Source organism: Somniosus microcephalus, chromosome 12, assembly GCF_052327205.1.
Source record: "Somniosus microcephalus isolate GS21.2 chromosome 12, FLI_Smic_1.0, whole genome shotgun sequence".
In the NCBI taxonomy this organism is placed as follows: Eukaryota; Metazoa; Chordata; class Chondrichthyes; order Squaliformes; family Somniosidae; genus Somniosus; species Somniosus microcephalus.
The window spans coordinates 65952729-65976514 of record NC_140998.1 but is presented as its reverse complement, the minus strand read 5'-3'; the positions used below and the strand labels follow the sequence as shown (position 1 = coordinate 65976514).

Genomic DNA, 23786 nt, shown 5'->3' with positions numbered 1-23786 from the left:
ACTAAAATGGCAGGGGGTTGGGAACCTGAGCGGGGAGACAGAGGAAAGGAAAACAGGGATAAAAGCAAAAGATAGGAAGGAGAAAAACAAAAGTGGCAGTCAGAGAAATCAACGGTTTAAATCAAACGTGGCCACAGTAAATAATAATTCTAATAGGTCTAAGAGCGTTAAAAAAACAAGCCTGAAGGCTTTGTGTCTTAATGCGAGGAGCATTTGTAATAAGGTGGATGAATTGGCTGCGCAAATAGAGGTAAACGAATATGATTTGGTTGGGATTACGGAAACATGGCTCAAGGATGGCTAAGACTGGGAACTCAACATCCAGGGGTATTCGATATTCAGGAAAGATAGGCAAAAAGGAAAGGGAGGTGGGGTAGCATTACTGGTTAAAGAAGGGATTAATACAATTGCAATGAAGGATATTAGCTCTGATGATGTGGAATCTGTATGGGTAGAATTGAGAAATACTAAGGGGAAAAAAACATTAGTGGGAGTGGTATATAGACCTCCAAACAGTAAGGCGGAGGTTGGGGATGGCATTAAAAGGGAAATTAAAGAAGCGTGCAATAAGGGCACAGCAGTCATCATGGGTGACTTTAATCTACATATAGATTGGGCCAACCAAATTAGTAACAATACTGTGGAGGAGGAATTCCTGGAGTTTTTACGGGATGGTTTCCTGGACCAATATGTCGAGGAGCCAACCAGAGATCAGGCCATCTTAGACTGGGTATTATGTAACGAGAAAGGATTAATTAGCAATCTTGTTGTACGAGGCTCCTTGGGTCGGAGCGATCATAATATGATCGAGTTCTTCATTAAGATGGAGAATGAAGTAGTTGACTCACAGACTAGGGTCCTGAATTTAAATAAAGGAAACTACGATGGTCTGAGGAGTGAGTTGGGTAGGATTGATTGGGGAATGGCACTCAAAGGGTTGATGGTGGATAGGCAATGGCAAACATTCAAAGACCGAATGGATGAGCTACAGAATTTGTTCATCCCAGTTTGGCATAAAAATAAAACAAAAAAGGTGACTCAACCGTGGCTAACAAGGGAAATTAGGGATAGCATAAGATCCAAGGAGAGGACATATAAATTGGCTAGAAAAAGCAATAATCCTGAGGATTGGGAGCAGTTTAGGAGTCAACAAAGGAGGACAAAGGGATTAATTAATAGAATATGAGAGTAAGCTAGTAGGGAACATAAAAACTGACTGTAAAAGCTTTTATAGATATGTGAAGAGAAAAAGATTGGTGAAGTCAAGCGTAGGTCCCTTACAGTCAGAATCAGGGGAATTTATAATGGGAAACAAGGAAATGGCAGACCAACTATATACATACTTTGGTTCTGTCTTCACAAAGGAGGACACAAATAACCTCCCAGAGATGCCGGGGAACATAGGGTCTAATGAGAGGGAGGAACTGAAAGAAATCAGTATTTGCAGGGAAATGGTGTTAGGAAAATTGATGGGACTGAAGGCCAATAAATCCCCAGGGCCTGATGGTCTACATCCCAGGGTACTTAAGGAAGTGGCCCTAGAGATAGTAGATGCATTGCTGGTCATCTTCCAGAACTCGATAGACTCTGGAACAGTACCCATGGATTGGAGGGTAGCTAATGTTACCCCACTATTCAAAAAAGGTGGTAGAGAAAAAGCAGGGAATTATAGACCGGTAGGCCTGACATCGGTAGTAGGGAAAATGCTAGAGTCTATTATAAAAGATGTAATAGCAGAGCACTTGGAAAGCAGTGACAGGATCGGACAAAGTCAACATGGATTTACAAAAGGTAAATCATGCTTGACTAATCTACTGGAATTTTTTGAGGATGTAACTTGTAAGATAAGGGAGAACCAGTGGATGTGGTGTATTTGGACTTTCAGAAGGCTTTCGATAAGGTCCCACATAAGAGATTAGTGTGCAAAATTAAGGCACATGGGATTGGGGGCAAGGTATTGACTTGGATAGAGAACTGGTTGGCGGACAGAAGGCAAAGAGTTGGAATAAACTGGTCATTTTCCGAGTGGCAGGCAGTGACTAGTGGGGTACCGCAAGGATCGGTCCTAGGACCCCAGCTGTTCACAATATATATTAATGACCTGGACGAGGGAATTGGATGTAATATCTCCAAATTTGCAGACAACACAAAGCTGGGTGGGAGGATGTCGTGAAACTCCAGTACGATTTGGACAGGTTGGGTGATTGGGCAGAAACATGGCAAATGCACTTTTATGTGGATAAATGTGAGGTGGCAAAAACAGGAAGGCAGGTTATTATTTGAATGGCAATAGATTGGGAGAAGGGGAAGTGCAAAGAGACCTGGGTGTTATTGTACACCAGTCGCTGAAGGTAAGCATGCAGGTGCAGCAGGCGGTTAAGAAGGCAAATGGTATGTTGGCCTTCGTAGCAAGAGGCTTCGAGTACAAGAACAAGGATGTCTTGCTGCAGTTGTACAGGGCCTTGGTGAGACCGCACCTTGAGTATTGTGTGCAGTTTTGGCCACCTTACCTGAGGAAGGACGTTCTTGCCATGGAGGGAGTGCAGCGAAGATTCACCAGGCTGATACCTGGGATGGCAGGAATGACGTATGAGGAGAGATTGTGTCGATTGGGCTTATACTCACTGGAGTTTAGAAGATTGAGAGGGGATCTCATGAAAACCTATAAAATTCTGTCAGGTCTGGACAGACTAGATGCAGAAAGGATGTTTCTGATGGCCGGGGAGTCCAGAACCAGGGGTCATAGTCTAAGGGGTAAGCCATTTAGGACTGAAATGAGGAGGAATTTCTTCACCCAGAGAGTGGTGAACCTGTGGAATTCTCTGCCACAGAGGGTGGTGGAGGCCAGTTCATTAAATATATTCAAGAAAGAGTTGGATATATTTCTTGAGGCTAAAGGGATCAAGGGATATGGGGAGAAGGCAGGGACAGGGTACTGAATTTGGATGATCAGCCATGATCTCATTGAATGGCGGAGCAGACTCGAAGGGCCGAATGGCCTACTCCTGCTCCTATCTTCTATGTTTCTATATTATTCAGGTCAAGGTAGAGAATTGGAAAAATACACACCTCCAAGCCACATTGGGTCTATATCCAAATGTTAGCCTATTTTTTTCTCTTTTCAGATACTGACAGACCTGCTGTGTTTTTTCAACATCTGTTTTTATTTCAGATCTTTCTCGCCTTATTTCTCATTTGTTGGTGGCAACCCTCTATTGAGTGTTGCAGTTATTCCTCCCCGCCCCCCGACTAATAACTGAAGGTGCATTTTATTTCGCGTGCTATAGCTTTTCCTTCTTTGGTGCTTTAGAACAAGAAGTGCTGTAGTTGCTTTTTCCTCTGCAGCAGGTAATGTCACCACTCCCTGCTCCTGCACTGTTTCCCAGCACTAGTACTTGCTGTGTATGTATGTCCCACTCCTCCTCCCTTTCTGCAGCAGAAGCCCCCTCCCTGTCTCCCAGCCAGGTCCGTGTCTACCTCTGGCAGTCTGCAGGCGGAAGTGTGTGCCGGGTGCATTGTGGAGCCGAGTCCCAGATTGGAGGAGGAGAGGGAAAGAAGAAAAATAATATGGCAACTCGGCAGCTGCGGAACGTGAGGAGCCGCCAGAGCCCGGCGACGGCAGATGTGGCAATGCAAAGATGTCAGGGAAAGCAATAGGCAGAGAGGAAAAAGAGCGAGGGAACAGCCGAATAAAAAAACAGTGCAAGAGAGAAAAAAAACATTGTGTGAGAGAGGGAGGAGGAGGAGGAAAACGTGAAGTAAATAACAGTAATAATAATTAGAGGAGAGCAAGCCTTTGCAGGGCAGTCTGAGGGTGCGCGGCGGCGGGAGCTGACAGCTGTGCTGTGTAAACACTGAGGAGTCACCGAGCCGCTTCTCCCACCGGAGCAACCGGCTGTGCCCGCGCTGTGGGTGGACACAGACAGAGATATATATACTGTATATAGACATAGAATATTCTTCTTCTGGAAATGAGGTAAGATTTAATCGTATTAAACAAAACCCCGTATGGTTGATTCATATCGAAGTAGCAGAGCAAAATAAAAAGTAAAACCCATCGTGATTCAGCTTTCCAAACGGGCTGATTTGGAATTGCTGAAAGGAGAATGGGTGATTTTCAAAGGGTGGGTGTTTTTTTTTGTTAGCTGTGTGTTTTTTTAGATGTATGGTCTGTGCTCTCCACTCACCGCTCCAGGGGTTGGTTGGCTGGCTCTGTCCAGGAGCGGCTGCCCCTGGTCTCTCGGGTGGTTGTGCTGTTTTGGCCCCAATATGCTGTAAATGCAGTTGTCCTATTTGGTATCTACAAACTGCACAGATTTTTTTTTAAATTGGCTATCGGTGTTATTGTATTGGTGGATTCTATCTTCACCCACCCCAGCAAGCACCAGAACCTTTCCTAAAGAGAATCCTTTTCGTGCAATGTGTCAACTGACCCAGAAATGATTGGATTTTAAAATTAAACGTAGCTATTAATTAAATGTGAAATAAATGCCATTGCTTGCAGGGATTGTTTTTAATGACATACTTTAATGAAGTTGTAAGTCAGATGTGGCGTGCAGTAAGCAGTGGCACGGTGCTCGTGTGGTTGGTTTGGGGAAGGAATGACAGTTACAGTATGTTGGTTTTGCAAAGGAGGAGCCAAGACGGTAGCAGTGACATAACTTCAGTCTACACCATACCAGGCAGCGGCATAGCTGTCTTGTCGTTTTTATTTTCCACAAATAAACATCAATATTTAAAATTGATTGATAACAAGCAAGTAAAGCAAGAATGCCAGTGCTAGCAGGCCGATCTACGGATCTACTGTTGTGGACTTGGCACAGGCGTTCTGACATGAGCACCATCTGCCAGTAAACGGCTGTGGCTGAAGATCTTCCTTGTGCTTCAGAATATGTGTCAACACTAGAAAATTTTAAAAAACCTTAAAAAAAATTACTTTATTACCTTTTTTTTGGTTTTGCTACTTTGTTTTAATTGAATTATTTTTTCGAGTCAAAGGTCAGTCTTATGGGTGTAATGTATGAAATTGTTACTTATATCACTATAGAAGTTGTGTACCATATAAAAACACTTCACTGGGATCCGACAAGTCAGATTCTTACAAAAACTGATTTTAAGAGAAAATAGCAAACTGACTTAAATGCCATATTGCAACATATACTTTGTAACACACCTATGTATTCAGTTCCATTGACGAACAACAGGAGTGTGAAAAGGCATTACCTTTTTATTGTAATCTCATTCCTATATTATTCAATGGGTAAAGAAGGTAATGCAAGCCTTAAAGGCAAAATCATGCCATTTATATTTTACATAGTGTAACATATATATTTTAATACCATCTCTTACTGTTTACCAGTGAACTAAAAATATCTTTATAATTATGTAAAACAATTTTTAAAATGGGATAATTTACAATAAATAGCAGCCAATGATAGCTGAGCCGTTGGAGACAGGGTCAGATCTGTCAGAGTTTTTTAGACTGCTAATCTTGGAGTTTAAGACTCATTCTGGGGACAGGAGGGAAAGAGTGTGAGGATTTGGAGAGAAGCAACTGAGGTAGAAAGAGGCCAAAGGGTGAAAATTTCAGCAAGACAGGAAGAACAGAGAAATAGATCTGGAGCTAGCTGTGAAGAGAAATTTGAACGAAAACTCATTTAGAGGGAAATGAATAGAAGAGGACGTATTTGGAAAGAGCAAGTGAGTGGAAGCTGATGGGGAAAAGTGCAGAGTAAGAGATCGAAGTCAAATAAAGTAAAAGTGGACAGAAAGTTTTGAATAATGCTTCTAGCCCCTCCGTGCCTCAGTATTTCTTTCCCTCCCTTGAGAGTGACATGCTGGGTTTAGTTTCAGAAATTTTGGCAGCCTCTTGTATCACACCCAATTGCCCATTCTTGCATGAGGCTAGACAGTGAGTGTCAGCAGGATATTTGATGTTGACTGTATCACAGCTAAGCCTGATCATGTCCTCACCCGACATCCGCACATAGGCACTTTCCAGCGATGATCACTGGGTAGCTATTAGCAGCAGGAATCTTGGCTGATTTTTTGTTGCTTTCACTGAATGCCCCCACTGCTGCCCCAGTTGAAATCAGCTAACTCATCATGGAGCAGAGATCGAACTGGAAACCTACCTGATCTGAATGGTTTAGGCGTACATGGGTTCAGTGTATTCAACCACTGAGCGACTGGAGAATACAGAATGTAATTTTAAGAGATTAAGTTTACCATTATAAATTACTTTAGGGTTGCAATTGTGTGTGTGTGTGATATATTAGTAATTAACAGATTGTTACAAGATTCCTTTGTCTGCTATTTTAAGAAAGTGTGTTAAATGGTTGCATTCCTTTGTTAAAATAAAGGACAAAAAATTTGTACTAATGCATTAATACATTTGGCATGAATATTGCACCATGCCATTTTGTGTCTACATTTTAAAATTATTGTCCTCTTTAGGTATGTCCATATATTGTGCCTTTCTGTGACCAAGAGGGCAAACTGGTGCTTTGTTTACAAGCCTCTGTCAGTGTTGCTCGGTAATCCTAATTACATAGGATATAGGACACAGAAACAGGCCATTTGGCCCAACCAGCCCATGCTGGCATTTATGCTCCACACGAGCCTCCTCCCGTCTTTCCTCATCTAAATCTATCAGCATAACCCGCTATTCCCTTTTCCCTCATATGCTTATCTAGCCTCCCTTTAAATGCATCTATACTATTCGCTTCAACCACCTCCTGTGGTAGTGAGTTCCACATTCTTGCCACTCTTTGGGGGTGCATGAGAGTGCTGAGGTTTCATTTGCTTTCTAATTTTTCCTTCCTTCTCGGGGAAAGTGCCTCCATGGAGCTAAAATGGGAATTTATCACGTAGGAATTATGAGTGTATACTGCGACCATATCTTCTACCACACTGTCACTGGGCCATTGTCCCAAGAGATGTTTTGGGACAAACACTATAGGGGGATAATGTCTTGTGGTAGTTTTTTTTTATTTGTTCGTGGGATGTGAGCATCGCTGGCAAGGCCAGCATTTATTGCCCATCCCTAGTTGCCCTTGAGAAGGTGGGGGGTGAGCTGCCTTCTTGAACCGCTGCAGTCCATGTGGTGAAGGTACTCCCACAGTGCTGTTAAGGAGGGAGTTCCAGGATTTTGACCCAGCGATGATGAAGTTACAGCGATATACTTCCAAGTCAGGATGGTGTGTGACTTGGAGGGGAACTTGGAGGTGGTGGTGTTCCCATGCGCCTGCTGCCCTTGTCCTTCTAGGTGGTAGAGGTCGCGGGTTTGGGAGGTGCTGCTGAAGAAGCCTTGGTGAGTTGCTGCAGTGCATCTTGTAGATGGTACACACTGCAGCCACGGTATGCCAGTGGTGGAGGGAGGGAATGTTTAAGGTGGTGGATGGGGTGCCAATCAAGCGGGCTGCATTGTCTTGGATGGTGTTGAGCTTCTTGAGTGTTGTTGGAGCTGCACTCATCTACGCAAGTGGAGAGTATTCTATCACACCCTTGACTTGTGCCTTGTAGATGGTGGAAAGGGTTTGGGGAGTCAGGAGGTGAGACACTCACTGCAGAATACCCAACCTCTGACCTGCTATTGTTGCCACAGTATTTATGTGCCTGGTCCAGTTAAGTTTCTGGTCAATGGTGATCCCCCAGGATATTGTTGGTGAGGGATTCAGCGATGGTAATGCTGTTGAATGTCAAGGGATGGTGGTTAGATGCACGATTGTTGGAGATAGTCATTGCCTGGCACTTGTGTGACCTGCCACTTATCAGCCCTAGTCTGAATGTCGTCCAGTTCTTGCTGCATGTGGGCATGGACTGCTTCATTATCTGAGGAGTTGCAAATGGCACTGAACACTGCAGTCATCAGCAAACATCCCCACTTCTGACATTATGATGGAGGGAAGGTCATTAATGAAGCAGCTGAAGATGGTTGGGCCTAGGACACGGTCCTGAGGAACTCTTGCAGCGATGTCCTGGGGCTGTGGTGATTGACCTCCAACCACCACAAACATCTTCCTTTGTGCTAGGTATGACTCCAGCCAGTGGAGTGTTTTCCCCCTGATTCCCGTTTTACTAGGGCTCCTTGATGCCACACTTGCTCAAATGCTGCCTTAATGTCAAGGGCAGTCGCTCTCACCTCACCTCTGGAATTCAGCTCTTTTGTCCATGTTTGGGCAGAACCCAAACTGGGCATCAGTGAGCAGGTGCTGCTTGATAGCACTGTTGATGACACCTTCCATCACTTTGCTGATGATTGAGAGTAGACTGATGGGGTGGTATAGTGGCATCGCTTAGCCCTGTCTATAGCATGCTGCTTCTGAGCATGCATGTAGTCCTGTGTTGCAGCTTAGCACCTCATTTTTAGGTATGCCTAGTGTTGCTCCTGGCATGCAGCTTGGTCAGTAGTGGTGCTACCGAGTCACTTTTGGTGATGGATATTGAAGTCCCCCACCCAGAGAACATTCTGTGCCTTTGCTACTCTCAGTGCATCTTCTAAGTGGTGTTCAACATGAAGGAATACTGATTCATCAGCTGAGGGAGGGCAGTAGGTTTCCTTGCCCATGAGACTTCATGGGGTCCAGAGTCAATATTGAGGATTCCCAGGGCCACTTCTTCACAGGTGGAGTTTGGGACATTGGCTGAAAGGTATGATTCTGTCAGGCTGTTGCTTGACTAGTCTGGGACAGCTCTCCCAATTTTGGCACAAGTCCCCAGCTATTGGTGAGGAGGGCTTTGCAGGGTGAACTGGGCTGGGTGTGCCGTTGTCGTGTCTGTTGTGCGTCTGGTTTTATTCTTATTGCTTTTTGTAGCAGTTTTTTTTATAACTGAGTGGCTTGCTTGGCCATTTCAGAGGGCAGTTAAGAGTCACATATAGGTCAGACCTTCCTTCCCTAAATTTTCTTTTTTATTCCAGATTTATTTAATTGAATTTAAATTCCCCAGCTGCCATGGGATTTGAACTCGCATCTGCCAGATCTTTAGTCCAGGCTTCTGGATTACAAGCCCAGTAACATAACCACTATGCTGCCGTTCCCATAGTCTTGATTCTGTTAAAAAAAACAACACATCCTTGCATAAATCATAATTTAATAGGACAAAGTCAGCATGGTTTTATGAAGGGAAAGTCATGTTTGACAAATTTGCTGGAGTTCTTTGAGGAAGTAACATATAGGGTGGATAAAGGGGAACCAGTGGACGTAGTGTATTTAGACTTCCAAAAGGCATTTGACAAGGTGCCACACAAAAGATTATTGCTTAAGATAAAAAATCACGGGATTGGGGGTAATATTCTGGCATGGATAGAGGATTGGCTATCTAACAGAAGGCAGAGAGTTGGGATAAATGGTTCATTCTCAGACTGGCAATCAGTAACTAGTGGTGTTCTGCAGGGGTCAGTGCTGGGTCCCCAACTCTTTACAATCTATATTAACGATTTGGAGGAGGGGACCGAGTGTAACATATCAAAGTTTGCAGATGATACTAAGATGGGAGGGAAAGTAGTGAGTGAGGAGGACATAAAAAACCTGCAAGGGGACATAGACAGGCTAAGTAAGTGGGCAGAGATTTGGCAGATGGAATACAATACTGGAAAGTGTGAGGTTATGCACTTTGGCAGGAAAAATCGTAGAGCAAGTTATTATCTTAATGGCAAGAAACTGGAAAGTACTGAAGTACAAAGGGATCTGGGGGTCCTGGTGCACGAAACTCAAAAGGTTAGTATGCAGGTGCAGCAAGTGATTAAGAAGGCCAATGGAATGTTGGCTTTCATTGCTAGGGGGATAGAATATAAAAATAGGGGGGTATTGCTTCAGTTGTACAAGGTATTGGTGAGACCGCACCTGGAATACTGCATACAGTTTTGGTGTCCATACTTAAGAAAGGACATACTTGCTCTCGAGTCAGTACAAAGAAGGCTCACTCGGTTAATCCCAGGGATGAGGGGATGGACATATGAGGAGAGGTTGAGTAGATTGGGACTCTACTCATTGGAGCTCAGAAGAATGAGAGGCGATCTTATTGAAACATATAAGATTGTGAAGGGGTTGGATCGGGTGGATGCGGGGAGGATGTTCCCGATGATGGGTGAAACTAGAACTAGGGGCATAGTCTTAGAATAAGGGGCTGCTCTTTCAAAACTGAGATGAGGAGGAACTACTTCACTGAGAGGGTGGTAGGTCCATGGAATATGCTGCCCCAAAAAGCTGTAGAAGCTACATCATTACATAAATTTAAAACAGAAATAGACAGTTTCCTAGAAGTAAAGGGAATTAAGGGTTACGGGGAGCGGGCAGGAATTTGGACATGAGTCTAGGTTCGGATCGCTCATGGCCCTGTGGGTAGCGGAGCGGGCCCAGGGGCCGCGTAGCCTGATCCTGCTCCTATTTCGTGTGTCTAATTCTGTTAGATTCAGGAGATGGTTCTGTGCTAGTGGATTGGCGGTTAGGATCAGATCAGCCATGATCTTATTGAATGGCGGAGCAGGCTCGAGGGGCCGATTGGCCTACTCCTGCTCCTATTTCTTATGTTCTTATAAATTCATTGCAAGGTAGCTGACCTCCCAATCTGTGCAGCTGTCTTTTCACTGTTTCCAAACCTAGTTGTAGAAGGCTGTCACTTAATCTTGGCTCCTTCTTCCCAGAACCCAGCTACTTCAATGGAAGGCTCTATCCACTATTAATGGAGATGAGAAGTAGGGAGTGCTGGGAGACCTGTGGCAAAGCAACAAAATGTCATTTCCAAGTCTAGCCTCAGGAATGTCAAAAAGATGACATACCTGAATGAGAGGCTAGTCTCCTTATATATTTTTAAAATGCAGAGGACTTCATTCAATAAACATATACAAGAAGAATCACCAGCACTGTACAGTATTTTACAGAAATGTACTGGAGGATAAGATTAGTCCTTACCTTTAGTATTACTAATATTTCATTAGTTAAGAATAGGATTTATAATAAACATAATTGATATATTTGAGTTTGAATTAATATCTGGGTTAGAATTGCTGTGGACTTGCATTCAATAAACATTGTACCTTATGTAAATATATTATAATAAATATATATATATATATATGATTAAGTATTGCCGTCAATGTACTGTGTTTGGTTAGCTCAGTTATAGTGCAGAGGACCTACCTGAATTTAGTTCAAAACTAGCAATTAATACTCAGTCCCAAAATCTGTGTAGTATTGCCTGTTACTACAGAAATGTTCTATCCAAAAATGGATTATATAGACATGAAGACACGCAATGCTAGATGCGGAATGACATGCAGCATTGGAAGATTGTTTTGTGTTCAAAAATCAGACTACACGCCAGCTATAGAGTGGGACCAGAAGCTGAAAATTATTACCAGGCTGATTTTAAAGTTCACTTGCTTTGCACACAGTGCCTGAGGTACCATTTGAAACTTGCATATGCAAGAACATTGTAGGGAACATGGTTGAGCATCAGAATGCATAAACTAGTTTGTCAGCACAGTGGAGCTTCCATTGCCCACTGGCATGTTACGAGATTTACTAATCTTGATCCAGTGAACCAGTATGAATTTTGGAGTTGTGCAGACCATCATTCTCTACAACTTGTTTGGATTGAGGCAAGCAAACTAAATTGCAGTGACCTAACTTGGTGTTGTACCTATGACAGAATTTTGCTTCACCTGTTTTGAGAAAAATGTGCTTGTTCCATATTTCGTAATGGAGATGTGTTTTCTTGTGATTTGCACATTGGCTGATATTCTATTCCATATTTGTTTGCTCTGTTGTATTAAACCTGTGATGTGCTACTGAAGAGGCAGTGTTAATGTGCCATCTAAAGAGCCACCAGTCATATTTCACTAAGTTTAAGGTGGTATATCTAGTGTGACTACCATGAGGTAAAATACACTGCCTCCAAACAGACCAAAAGTGTTACAAACTAAATGTTCATTTTTTAAAGCACAGATGTGCATGCTTACTTACACAGTGCTGAGATGTTTGAAACATCTTGGTGCCTTTTTGAAACCACATTGTGATCCTCAATGAGTGGAAGTGGTCTCTGCAATTTTAATGTGCGCTCTGTGAGGTAATTTCTATCCTCATGCCCTGACAAGATTCTGATGCTAAAGCTTGCTGGATGCACATTTTAGGTACCTCGCTTATATAATTATGTGGCAGCATGAAATGGTTCATTATGCCACCAAATGACAGTAGTTTCAGTGCAGTGACACATTAAATACACCCACACCAAGGCACTAAAAATAAACAGAATTCAGTTCTTCATTTGAGGGTATTTTTACACCAATACAGAATGCAGTGATTTTAAATAAGTTCCAATTATTAAGATGATATACTGCAGGTGACATTTTGTATTGTGCTTTCATGTTTTTGGATTTACTTTATGCAACTTAGTAACAACTTGTTTTTGATAGAAAGTTAACTATCTATTTTAAAAGCTTTAAATTTATTACTGTAATGTTTGAGGACTGTGACAACAGTTTGGCACCAAAATATTACAAATTCATCCAGCTGTTTTTGGTTTTATTTTACAGAATATTATTATGATTCATGTAAGGATCTGTTTTGTGTATGTCTCTAATTCTGCTAAGTAACATTTATCGATTAAATTGTACAGAAAGTCATTAGATAGAAGAGGTGCTTTTTAAAATAAAAGGCTACAAAGGCCATTTGTTACTCAATGGTTAAAAATTAACGTGTGTGTGGCAGCAGAACAAAACTTTCAAAACCCAGTAGGTTCAACCAGAGGTTTTCCACCTAGTTAGACATGCAAATAGTCCATGTATAGTAAAGAGGAGGAACATTCTCCAAACAGACAGCAGTATAAAGGGTCTTTTGGACACACATGCACTCAAACAAACTGCTTTCAAATTGAGCTGTGTCCCATTCAGCCACAGAACAATCAAAAAGCCATTAACCAACTGTGAACTGATGAACAAAACATTCCAAAAATGGAACAAGCTTTGACAAATGGAAAAGGAATGAAATGTTTATTTCAGTTGAACACCATAAAAGGAACAAAGTCTAAACATCGCAGGTTGTAAAAGTTTACAGAACAGAGCTTTAAATGGAAATGTCTCTGTTCAGCTCAGCAACGAGTCATTTAAAAAAAAAAGTAAATTTGGACAGCTAACTGTGCACCTTAATTGTCATTATACTACTGCTTGAAATTGATTGCATTTGATAATGTAAAATAGGGTAATGTATCAAATTAGTTATCTCTTTGAAAACGTAGTGCGCTCAACAATACAGGACAGATGTTCTTTGCAGTTGCTCTTTGCAATTACTTTAAAGGTTCTTTCTCACAATCTTTGCTCCCCCTCTCAGCTTCACTCTCTAATCCCTGGACTTGCTTTAACAATACAATACTGCTTTATCAATTTGGGCTTGGCTTTGACTCTACCTAGATCCTATTATCGACTGCATTCCAATCCTTTACTCTGACCTTGGCTTTATTCTGATCTACAGTCCAGGATCTCTTTTCTCTCTCCAGTACCCTGTTTGTGGTCATGGCTCGCTTTGATCAACTTAGTTTCCATCACACGATAACATTGATTTAATATGTATAAACCCTACGTAGATGGGATGTGAAAATAATGAAAATATGTAGTAAATGCTGAAGATTTTCCTGTACATTACAGTACACTGCCTGTTGCATTTTTGTGTTCTGAGAAATACAGTTTTAGTTAAGACAGTGAAGTGTTTATTTAAATTCATTTGTAAGTTTGTAAATTTCTAAATGTCATTAGAAAACATTTATACTTGTATATCATGTAACATTCAGTCATGTTCGAGCGAACACATTAGAAAAATAATAGGCACTCTTTTGGAAAAACAATTCTCTCAAACATATGAACTTTTTAAATATATAGAAACAGTGCATTTCCTTCCTCACCTGATCAGAGATCTTTAATTGAGAGGAAAAAGAGGCCCTGACTACCTTTATGCCCCTGCCCCACCTCTGACTCCATCACCCTATAAATGAAAGAACCCACAATCATCTACATGAAGGCTGCATATTTTTTTTCCTGAATGGTTTTCTGGAGCTGATCACAGCGAATCAAGTCCTGTATCTAGCACTGGTGGACAACACTCCTGTATATGAATGATGAATGGCAATTTCACAGTGCACTGAAGAGCCCTCGTCTATGCTCATTACGAGGACCAGTCACCGTGGTTTCCTGAAGATTGGTTGATCATTTATAGGGGTTGGGGGAGGAGTTTCCAGGATTCTTCTTTTCCTAAAGTGTCCTTAGATTTTTTTTCTCTTGTTTTGCCTCTCACAGGAAAATGCATGACACATGGAGTGGTGGGTGTAATTATATTAGTAGATTGCACCATGTGGGATGGCACGGGCTTGATTGATCAGCTAGTCTTTTCATGTCCTTTTTTGTATTTCATACATATAAAATTAAGCATGTATTGAACAAAAGAAAGAATAGGTGCAGTCTCTCTGATATAATGTACCTATTATATACTTAATGTAAGGATTTTGCAATTAAATTCCAGTTTAAACTGAAAATCACCAATAAAACACGGGGACAAGTTTTTAAAACTGTTTGTGAAATCAACAGCTGAAAATACTACTACTGGTGGCTACAAGAATTAGCCTTTTCAGATAAAACTCTGTGCTCCTTTACGATCGATTTTCAGCTTGCTGTACATTTGAATGCTGATATGCGTGCTGCACGGGCCTTAGTGAGCAACCTACACAATGAGTATTTAGCCAAAGGCCTTGCAATGTCAACATTTTTAAAACATTTTTGACGCAAGCAGCTGCACCGGCTGCAACTCCAGGTCGTTTTAAACCCTGTTATTTATCCCAATTTTTAAGAGCAACAATGCGGTATTGCAGGCCTCCACTCGAGAGGAGTGCCGGGCTGAGCGATCGCGGCCGGCACCCCGAATAAAAGAGAAGGGGGCAGGTGCTGGCAGGCGGACAGAAGAAAAATGGCCACCCGACACCTGCCCCGTTAAACACCACTGCCGCAGCTGCAAAGACGCCACCCCGACCCTGTCGGACATATCGTCTGCCGATAGTTCAGGGGGCGCAGCCGAAGTTTGCGGCCGGGGCGCTTCGCACGGCGGTGATGTCATCACCAGAGGCGCAGCGCTGCGGGGCGCTACTGGCTACCGCCGCTGCTAATCTCCCGCTGAGTTTCGCGGGAGGCATTAGCGGTGCCGGGCGCTAGGGGCTTTGAGCCTCGTTAGCGCCCCCCCCCCCCCCCAGTGGCGATAACGGGAGGAGCAAAGCAATCCAATTTTTTCCCCCATAATCTTGACCTGGACACTCGTTTGTCTATCAATCAATCCTTTTAGTATTAAAAAAGAAACCACTTGTGCACATCTTTGTTTAACATTTTTAAATTGACATTAGATATTCTCTTTGTGATCTCAGCACAATCAAATCTAGAGGCAATTAATTGAAAATGTTGGCCCATTTCCCATTGACGTTTGTATTCTCCAGCTAGACTGAGGTGATCCCAAACTACGAGGGGCAATGGATTTGGAAGAAGCATCTCAGAAATTACAAAATGATTTTGCAAAATATATAATTGGACAGAACAATGGAAGATAAAATTTAACGCGAGCAAGTATAATGTATAGCATATAGGAAGGAAAAATAGGCGGTATATATTTTGTAAATGGTCTTGGAATAACTATGGGTGATGTTGAAAGAAGCCCAGGAGTCTTAGACTAGATGCTCAACATGTCCAATCAATGCAGAGCAACAATCATCAAAGCCACTAGAATGGTGAACTATAAGTTCAAAAGAACAGAGTAAAATCTAAGAAATTTGCTGTCAAACTGTACAATGCTCTTTTCAGACTACAGTTTGAATACAGTTCCAGATCTGATCACTGAGTCACAAGGGAGACATTCAACTGCTAACGGCAGTGCAGAAAAGAGCCATAAGGTTGATCTCTGGTGTTTGTTATTGGGGAGCTTCTACTTTTCAGCCTTGAAAGGAGTTGTCTGTGTGGTGATTTTATATAAGATTGAAAACGATATAGAAAAAAGTTAGTCTGGAAAATTATTTTCAACTAAATTGCAAGAGTAGGACATGGAACACAAGTTCAAATGGGAAAAAAAATAATTTTTGGACCGGTATAGGGAATTTCTTAATATAAAAAGCAATCAATACTGGAATGGACTCCTGGATAGAGTAATGGAGGTAAAAAATCCTGGAATCATTTAAGAAACAATTGGCTGCTACCGAGGGGAATCCTTTAAGGTCTTTCTAGATAGACTAACTGAGATGGGAGCAAATGGCCCTCCCCATTTCTAATTATCATATGGTCTTATGACAGGCTGCACAGGAATCAAAATGTAAAGTGATTGTCAAGATCCTATTGTGTCTATATATTTATATACAGTGTTCACGTTTCTCTTCAAAATCAACTTTTTCTATAAATTTTTATGTTTTGTTGCTTTATGCTCATTGAGCTGGAGATATCTCTGTTAAAGAATGGCCTGTTGACCATCCCTGATTTTAATCGCCTCACCAGTGATGGCCGTGTCTTCAGCTGCCAAGGCCCTAAACTCTGGAATTCCCTCCCTAAACCTCTCCACCTCTCTTTCCTCCTTTTAAGACACTCCTTAAAACCTACTTCTTTGACCTGCCCTAATATCTCCTTATGTGGCTCGGTGTCAAATTCTGTTTTATAACGCTCCTGTGAAGCACCTTGGGACATTTAAAAACATTACAGGCGCTATATAAATACAAGTTGTTTTTTAAATACATTTCCATTTTGCCACCCAGTTCAGGTATACATAGTCGGATATAGAGTAAAGCACCCTCTAATTTATCCTAACAACCCACCTTGAATCCCAACCTCCGAAGGGCATTCCACTGCATCAGTGTTTTTATTATTCCCCACACCAGGACTTCTTGTTAGTTGGAGACAAAGTTCCTTAAACTATTTTTGCTTCACGTAAGCTGTTATAATCTTAAAGTATTTTTACAGCTTTAATGAATGGTTTTGAACATTGAAAAAGCCAATTGAATTAAAGAGGGGATGTCGGGAATGAGGCAGAGCACTCTTGAGAGGCAGGACGTTTAGGGATTGTGTAGCTGATGACCAAGCAGTCGGTTTTAAGCAAGCCTTTAATTAGAAAGTAAATGGCCTGGCCTATTGTTGCCAATGTATATTACACAATGGATATTAATGGGGTATGCCATTTCACCCACTCTTCCATCCAGAAAGAACCTCGCATCACAGCATCCAACTGTTCCTTAAAGATTCCAAGGTGTTTGCCTTCACTACCCGATGCAGAAGCCTATTTTGTATTGATTACTCCTTGTCTAAAAATTTCCTTGCGCCGGTCCTAAATGTGTCTATTGCCAGTTTGAACTTGTGCCCTCTTGTTCCACTATCATGAATTAACTTAAACTAGTATTCTGAATTTATCTTTTCTCTACCTTTTATACCTCCTTTAGATTACCCTCTTAGTCATTACCTTTGAAGGCTGAAAAGCCCTAATTTTCTTGGTCACACAACTCTGTCCTCTGATGTTAAATATCTGTCTTGTGTCTCTTTGCTGTACCACTTCCAGGGCTTGAAGTTCAGTGACCAAAACTCACATGTGGTGTGATCAGAGTGCTGTTCAGTTTTGGCATGATATTCTCTGGCTTGTTTTGGTCTATAGTTCAGCATTCCCTTTGCTTTGTTGATTGTTGCTCCAGAGTGTCCAGATAAGTGCCAAATCTACTAATACTTAGAACACTCTCATTTCAACCTTGGGCTATTTTGATACAATTCATGGTGTGTGTGTGTGTTCCTAAGTGCAGTAATTTGCACTTAAGCATATTACATTTCATCTACCTCCAATCCACCCACATATATTGTATCTAACTAGTTTTGTAATTTCTTGGCTGCCTCTTCATATTTGACTACCCTCAGTTGGTATCATCTGTAAATTTGATCAGCTTTCATTGCACTTCTCAGTCCAAGTTGTTAATGTGAGTTAGAAAGCGTACAAGTCCCAGAAACACGCTTTTTAACTTTCTCTGAATCAGTACCTATTATTTCCTACCCTTTAGCCAATTTCTTATTCATTCCCAGGCTTTATCCATAATTTTCACTGCTTTTAATTAAGCTACAGCATTCTGTGTAGAACTTTATCAGACACTTTGTAAGTCTACAACCAATTCCTTCAACAGAGACTGTTGCTGTCCTCTAAGTAAGGCGGAAATGTGGAGTAATTGGATCAGCCATGATCTTATTGAATGGCGGCGCAGGCTCGAAGGGCCGAGTGGCCTACTCCTGCTCCTAATTCGTATGTTCGTAAGTAAGACTAGCACAGATGCGGTAGTGGAACTGGCTGAGGGAGCATCTGCCATTTTACTGGAAGTACTTGAAGAAAGGCAGGCAGAATCTAAAAAGGACAAATTCCTGATAAATGTAAGAAGTCACACAACACCAGGTTATAGTCCTGATAGTAAGAGGAGACATTTCCAACAGTAGGAATGGAGGAGAGGTGTTATTCTGCATGGAGGGAGTGAGTCAATTGTTGGGGATTGTTTGAATCCTGAACTAAATTAATTTCACCTATGCTCATGTGCTGACTCCAAAAATATATTGTGCACATGAGACAATGTAATCTGGAGTATTTTAGTTTTAAAGCTTTTATTTTAAAAGTAATTTAAACTTTTGTGCTAAAAATGAATTAATTGAGTTCTACAGGAAAGCTACAGGTTTATATTGAATTATATATTCCCACATTACAACAGTGACTACACTTCAAAAGTACTTCATTGGCTGTAAAGCGCTTCGGGACGTCCTGAGGTCATGAAAGGTGCTATAAAAATGCAAGTTGTTGTCTTCTGTAAAAGTTAATGAGGCAGAAAACTTCAAACGTTGTGAATTTGAAAATGACTCCTTTTACTGTCCGAGTAAGACCTCGAGCTTTCAGCTGGAAGTTTAACTCTAGCTGCTGGTCTGCACTTAGTGGAATATGAAGGCTGCAACCAAATGTGTACAGACACTATACCTAGTAATTTTATGGACTAAACATCCTGTATAAATAGTTACCAGCTGGCTCACTAACTTTCAAGCCACTTTTCTAAAGTTTTTAAGATTTATGTTCAGGACCCAGATCGATAGAGAGGGGCATAAAATGTGCTCCCAGCTCCAGTTCACTCCAATCACTACAACAACTCCTGACTCAGCAGTGCATTCCTTGATAGCCATTTGCAATCATCATTCTAGTTAGATTTTTTTGGGAAAAGTTCCTTTTTTACCAACATCTCTGCACTACAGACCATCCATAGGGTGAGAGTTCTGGCAGGAAACTCCCTCCCAGGACCTTCTGTGTTGCTTTGCTACCAGTGCGAGAAGAGATGGGTGGTTCGCCTTCTGATTTTTACTTCTTTATCCCCTCCTTCCTCCTCATTAGGTAGTGCTTGGACTCTACCTGGTGCTCATCCCAAAAGACCTAGCCAACACTGTACGAAGTTTCAAAGATGTGAGCTCATGCAATATGTTTGTGAAACTTAAAATGCAACCACCTCCTCAATTGCTGTAAACAATGGTCTCTGGTAATATCAAAAATGTTTCTGCTGGTCACTCAGCTGTCAAGTCCATTCCAAGACATAAACTAGTAAATACATCTTGAATGTTTTTTTCTGTTGGCTATTGTACTATTTTTATACTTGCAAATTGGCTGAAGGCCAACCTGAGCTAATTTGACTGTTTTTTGAATGCACGTATTGTTTGTGGCTGATTGCTGGTAGATACATTGAACTTTGGCTTGATTTAGAACTTAGTATAGTAACTAGCTTGGTATCAGATTGTAAAAAATAACTCTATAATATCCTATCACATGATGCAAGCTGACGTCATTTACTTTAGTCAGAATACCTGTGTCTCCTCTATAGACCACATTAAAAAAAAATTATTTCTGCAGTTTCATGTGCTGTCTAAACATGCATTTTATTATGCAAAACAAAAGCTAGCTCAGAACATGATATGGTTCCTTTCAATAACCTTGAATTAAAGAAAACAGAAATGCAGTGTTGTAAATTCTGGGACACGTTAAGTGCAGAGCAATAATTGCATAGCAGCTAACTAATCTAACAGCCTAGACTTTCTGATTGGCATGATTTTAACACCACGTTAATCCACTTATTTTAAAATCCAGGCTAGCATGTCTCACCGATAAATTTAGCATTGACTTTTAGAAACGGCAAAATGTGCTCATAAATCAAGACTGCAGATTATGTAGCTGTGCATTACAGAAATTAAACTGTTTGTGTAGTAGCACTTGCAAATCATGCTGCCTATATAATAACAAGGGGAGAATGTTTAATATTGGCCCGGAATTTGCGGTGGGTAATAACAGCGAACTTATCAGTGTTTGCTGTTAACACCCCTTTTAAACTGACCGCAACTTCAGGATGTAGCGCATGCGCATCTAAACGCAGAAATCCTGAAGTTGCAGTCTGTCAATCACTGCTCCGACACTGGCTGCACTGTGGGCCCCCGCCCCCCGCACAGCTGGCAATCAGTGAAATTAATGAAACTGACGAAAACTTTGGCTTTTCTGCAATAATATCTCTGTTAAATACCCCATTAAAAGTCAGGCCTTGTTGGATTAGGTATAACTGGAGTTTTAACAGCGTATTGACTGCTAAACAAACATTATGGCCCTGAAAACAATAGTAAGGAAGTATATTAGCTCTGATGATGTGGAATCTCTATGGGTAGAGCTGAGAAATACCAAGGGGCAGAAAAGGTTAGTGGGAGTGGTATACAGACCCCCAAACAGTAATGCTGAGGTTGGGGATGGCATTAAATGGGAAATTAGAGACGCGTGCAATAAGGGCACAGCAGTTATCATGAGTGACTTTAATCTACATATAGATTGGGCTAACCAAATTAGTAATAATACTGTGGAGGAGGAATTCCTAGAGTGTATACGGAATGGTTTCCTGGACCAATATGTGGAGGAACCAACTAGAGATCAGGCCATCTTAGACTGGGTATTATGTAATGAGAAAGGATTAATTAGCAATCTTGTTTTGCGTGGCCCCCTGGGGAAGAGCGATCATAATATGATAGAATTCTTCATTAAGATTGAGAGTGAAGTATTTGACTCGGAGACTAGGGTTCTGAATTTAAATAAAGGAAACTACGATGGTATGAGGTGCGAGTTGGCTAGGATTGGGGAACGTTACTTAAAGGGTTGACGGTGGATAGGCAATGGCAAACATTTAAAGATCACGTGGATGAACTACAGAATTGGTTCATCCCTGTCTGGCATAAAAATAAAACAAAAAAGGTGACTCAACCATGGCTAACAAGGGAAATTAGGGATAGCATAAGATCCAAGGAGAGGACATATTAATTGGCCAGAAAAAGCAGCAAACCTGAGGATTGGGAGCAGTTTAGGATTCAGCAAAGGAGGACAAAAGGATTAATTAAGAAGGGGAAAATAGAGTATGAGAGTAAGCTTGCAGGGAACATAAAAACTGACTGCAAAAGTTTCTATAGATATGTGAAGAGAAAAAGATTGGTGAAGTCAAGCGTAAGTCCCTTGCAGTCAGAATCAGGGGAATTTATAATGGGGAACAAAGAAATGGCTGACCAATTAAATACATACTTTGGCTCTGTCTTCACAAAGGAGGACACAAATAACCTCCCAGAGATGTCGGGGAACATAGGGTCTAATGAGGGGGAGGAACTGAATGAAATCAGTATTTGTAGGGAAATGGTGTTAGGGAAATTGACGGGATTAAAGGCCGATAAATCCCCAGGGCCTGATAATCTACATCCTAGGGTACTTAAGGAAGTGGCCCTAGAAATAGTAGATGCATTGCTGGTCATCTTCCAAAATTCTATAGACTCTGGAACAGTTCCCATGGATTGGAGGGTAGCTAATGTAACCCCACTATTTAAAAAAGGTGGTGGAGAGAAAACGGGGAATTATAGACCGGTAAGCCTGACATCGGTAGTGGGGAAAGGCTAGAGTCCATTATAAAAGATGTAACAGCAGAGCACTTGGAAAACAGTGACAGGATCAGACAAAGTCAACATGGATTTACAAAAGGTAAATCGTGCTTGACTAATCTACTGGAATTTTTTGAGGATGTAACTGGTAGAATAGATAAGGGAGAACCAGTGGGTGTGGTGTATTTGGACTTTCAGAAGGCTTTCGATAAGGTCCCGCATAAGAGATTAGCGTGCAAAGTTAAAGCACATGGGATTGGGGATAACGTACTGACTTGGGTAGAGAACTGGTTGGCAGACAGGAAGCAAAGAGTTGGAATAAATGGGTCTTTTTCCGAGTGGCAGGCAGTGACTAGTGGGGTACCGCAGGGATCGGTGCTAGGACCCCAGCTATTCACAATACTGTATATATTAATGATCTAGATGAGGGAACTAGATGTAATATCTCCAAGTTTGCAGACGACACAAAACTGGGTGGGCATGTGTGCTGTGAGGAGGATGCAGAGAAACGCCAGTATGATTTGGACAGGTTGGGTGATTGGGCAGATGCATGGCAGATGCAGTATAATGTGGATAAATGCGAGGTTATCCACTTCGGTGGCAAAAACAGGAAGGCAGTTTATTATCTGAACGGCAATAGATTGGGAAAAGAGGAAGTGCAACGAGACCTGGGTGCCGTTGTGCACCAGTCGCTGAAGGTAAGCATGCAGGTGCAGCAGGCGGTTAATAAGGGAAATGGTATGTTGGCCTTCATAGTGAGAGGATTCGAGTACAGGAGCAAGGGTTTCTTGCTGCAGTTGTACAGGGCCTTGGTGAGACAACACCTTGAGTATTGTGTGCAGTTTTGGTCGCCTTAGCTGAGGAAGGATGTTCTTGCCATGGAGGGAGTGCAGCGAAGATTCACCAGACTGATACCTAGGATGGCAGGAATGACGTATGAGGAGAGATTGGGTCGATTGGGCTTATATTTGCTGGAGTTTAGAAGAATGAGAGGGGATCTCAATGAAACTTCTAAAATTCTAACAGGACTAGACAGACTAGATGCAGGAAGGATGTTCCCGATGGCGGGGGAGTCCAGAACCAGGGGTCACAGTCTAAGGATAAGGGGTAAGCCATTTAGGACAGAGATGAGGAGGAATTTCTTCACCCAGAGAGTGGTGAACCTGTGGAATTCTCTACCACAGAAGGCAGTTGAGGCCAATTCATTAAACATATTCAAAAAGGAGTTAGATATATTTCTTAAGGCTAAAGGGATCAAGGGATATGGGGAGAAAGCAGGGACAGGGTACTGAATTTGGATGATCAGCCATGATCTCATTTAAATGGTGGAGCAGGCTCGAGGGGCCGAATGGCCTACTCCTGCTCCTATCTTCTATGTTTCTATGAAAAACTTATTTTAATTTTGTGGAGTGTCAAATTTCTCCATTATGATAAGAAACTTTAAAAAAATGTCTTAATTCGAAACCCTCGTGTGATAAATAAAACTTAGGGGGAGAAATTTGGTATCGCCCTGTTTGGGGCGCAATTATCGGCTGGGTGCAAAGTTTAGCGTCTGGCACTAATTATCTCCTCCGACTGCAAACTTGGCTTCTATCGCCTCTGGAGGTGTCTGAAGCGCTACACACCTCTCTTAAGACGCTAATGCCGAGGCAGTAGGCGCTAACTCAGAGCGCGGGCGAAGCTCAGGTGATGTCTGTCAGCAGTGGAACACAGACACACTGGTGCCGACCAGTTCTTAAAGGGAAGGGTTGATCTTGCTCTCCAGCAACACCCTGCTTATTACAGCCTTGAATCTCGGCCTGGAGAAACCTGTACATCAATTCTGCTGGAAAGA

At 41.8% G+C, this 23786-nt stretch overlaps 1 protein-coding gene across 1 annotated transcript in view; it reads left to right on the top strand.

The window, feature by feature from the left end:
• Positions 1-3473: 3473 nt before the first annotated feature.
• Positions 3474-23786, top strand: part of LOC147109246 (ena/VASP-like protein) — a 354043-nt gene continuing 333730 nt past the window's right edge. The window contains exon 1 of the mRNA XM_086002994.1: positions 3474-3976. Within this exon, the coding sequence (XP_085859120.1) occupies positions 3972-3976 (5 nt within the window). The 5' untranslated portion in view covers positions 3474-3971. The remainder of the gene's footprint in view (positions 3977-23786) is intronic.